The sequence below is a fragment of the Crocodylus porosus genome, unplaced genomic scaffold (assembly GCF_001723895.1).
Source record: "Crocodylus porosus isolate Cpor-Errol unplaced genomic scaffold, CroPor_comp1, whole genome shotgun sequence".
In the NCBI taxonomy this organism is placed as follows: domain Eukaryota; kingdom Metazoa; phylum Chordata; order Crocodylia; family Crocodylidae; genus Crocodylus; species Crocodylus porosus.
The window spans coordinates 73,459,666-73,461,384 of NW_017728947.1; the positions used below are offsets into that span (position 1 = coordinate 73,459,666).

The 1,719-nt window shown below is 38.4% G+C and overlaps 1 protein-coding gene across 1 annotated transcript in view; it reads left to right on the forward strand.

Moving 5' to 3' along the window:
• TTC6 (tetratricopeptide repeat domain 6) overlaps positions 1–1,719 on the forward strand; it is a 123,084-nt gene that overhangs the window by 83,831 nt on the left and 37,534 nt on the right. The window contains exon 23 of the mRNA XM_019551126.1: positions 644–809. Coding sequence (XP_019406671.1) covers positions 644–809 — 166 coding nt within the window. The remainder of the gene's footprint in view (positions 1–643; positions 810–1,719) is intronic.

Below are 1,719 nucleotides of genomic sequence, written 5' to 3' on the forward strand. Positions count from 1 at the left end.
CTCATGACCTGGCCGCAATTGCTCTGAGCAGTGTCATTCATGCCCACATAGATGAGGAGCATGGGATAGTAGTCAGAGGGCCATATAAGTTTAGGGATGCTAAATGGCTTTAAGGCCAAAAGAGAAAGGTTGATTTGGGTTGCTTTTTTGTGACTTGGGCACCTAACTTCTGCTTAAGTCCTGTTAAGACACCTATGAGATTGATTAGAATCTGGTCCTTAGTCAGATTATGACATCAAAGGAAGCAGGATACTGAAAGCAGAGGAGTACTAAAGAATATTAATCAAACTTGAAAGTTATACCTCTGGTTAAACCTATTATGTCTGGCAACTAATGAAATGTTTTGAAGAAAGGTTATGTTAATTATCCTCACACATTCAATTAAAATTTGAGGGCACTAAGTGCCTCTAGCAAAACCAAGGAAGTGCTAGACTTGACATTTCTTACATTTATAAGGTTAAGAACAGCCCTTTAAAAGCAAAACAGAAATAACTTAGGGCTTTTTTTTATATCAGAGGAAAAGGAGAAAAAGGACATGGGCTGAATTTTAAAATTTTTTGTACATCCCTTTTAACATTTGTAGTTATAGAGTTTAGTTACAATTCTTTTACATGTATTAGGATAATATCCTTTATTATTACAGGAAGCATTGGAAAGTTTTAAAGCAGCTTTGAAACTCCTGGCTTCTTCAGCAAAACCCCTGCCTAATACATTTGAGACTGCAGAAATTTATTATTTCATGGGTTTATGCTATATGGAGCAAGTAAATTTCTTACAGGTATGTATTAGGCCTGCTCTACATGTTACAGGTATTGCACAATTAGCTGGATACCAGCTACACATGCAAAGTAGCTATTACACAGTAAAAAACTCCAGCCAGCTATAAAGTTTGATAAGACCCCCAGGGTCTGGGAGCTTCTGCATCGGGGCAGCTGTGCTTCCCAGGATCTGGGGGTTTCAGGCCCCCCGGGGCTTTAGGGATCAGGGCAGCTGTGATACCCAGAGTCCAGGGGTTTCTTGCACCCCCAAGCCCTCAGGATTGCAGCAGTTGTGATCCCCGCAGGATCAGGTCCAACAGCCGCCCCCATATTGCTCATCCAGTCTGAGGGGCCAAAAGCTTGGGCACCACTGTTTTGGACCATGTCAGCTTTGTGGCTTTAGCATATGTAAACAAGATCCATGATAACTGTGATAAAACAAGTGAAATATTTTAACTGTCTCCTGCTTTTCACATCTTTTTTAAACTCTGTCATGTCTCATGCTTTTGTAGATTTTTGTCCATCGTTTTTTCCATATCAGTGTTACAATTTTTCATTAATTGTGCATACTTTTTTCTGTGTTTCTGATGGAATAGAAATCAATATGCTGTCTTATTTGTGCATTTTCTTCCTCCTAGATATTATAAGTGATGTAGATAACTCTGTGCATAACACTGAAGTTAACTGTTTGCTGTAATCTTGCAGGGGTTAAGAAAGCCTTTATTTTTATTTCAGTTCTTGGTGTTCATTGTACACGTTATATGACTATTTTTTAAAGTAGGTATTCGTATTTAATTTAGTACAGTTTTCTGTACTGTAATGTTAAAGGGTTTTTGTTGGTTTTTACTGTAGTTACAGGTTTCTCCATGATTCTTTAGCCTGATTCAAAGCCTATCAAAATCAATGCAAGTCATCCTGCATTGGGTTTTGGATATAGGCTGCCTATACATGTGCTACTTTG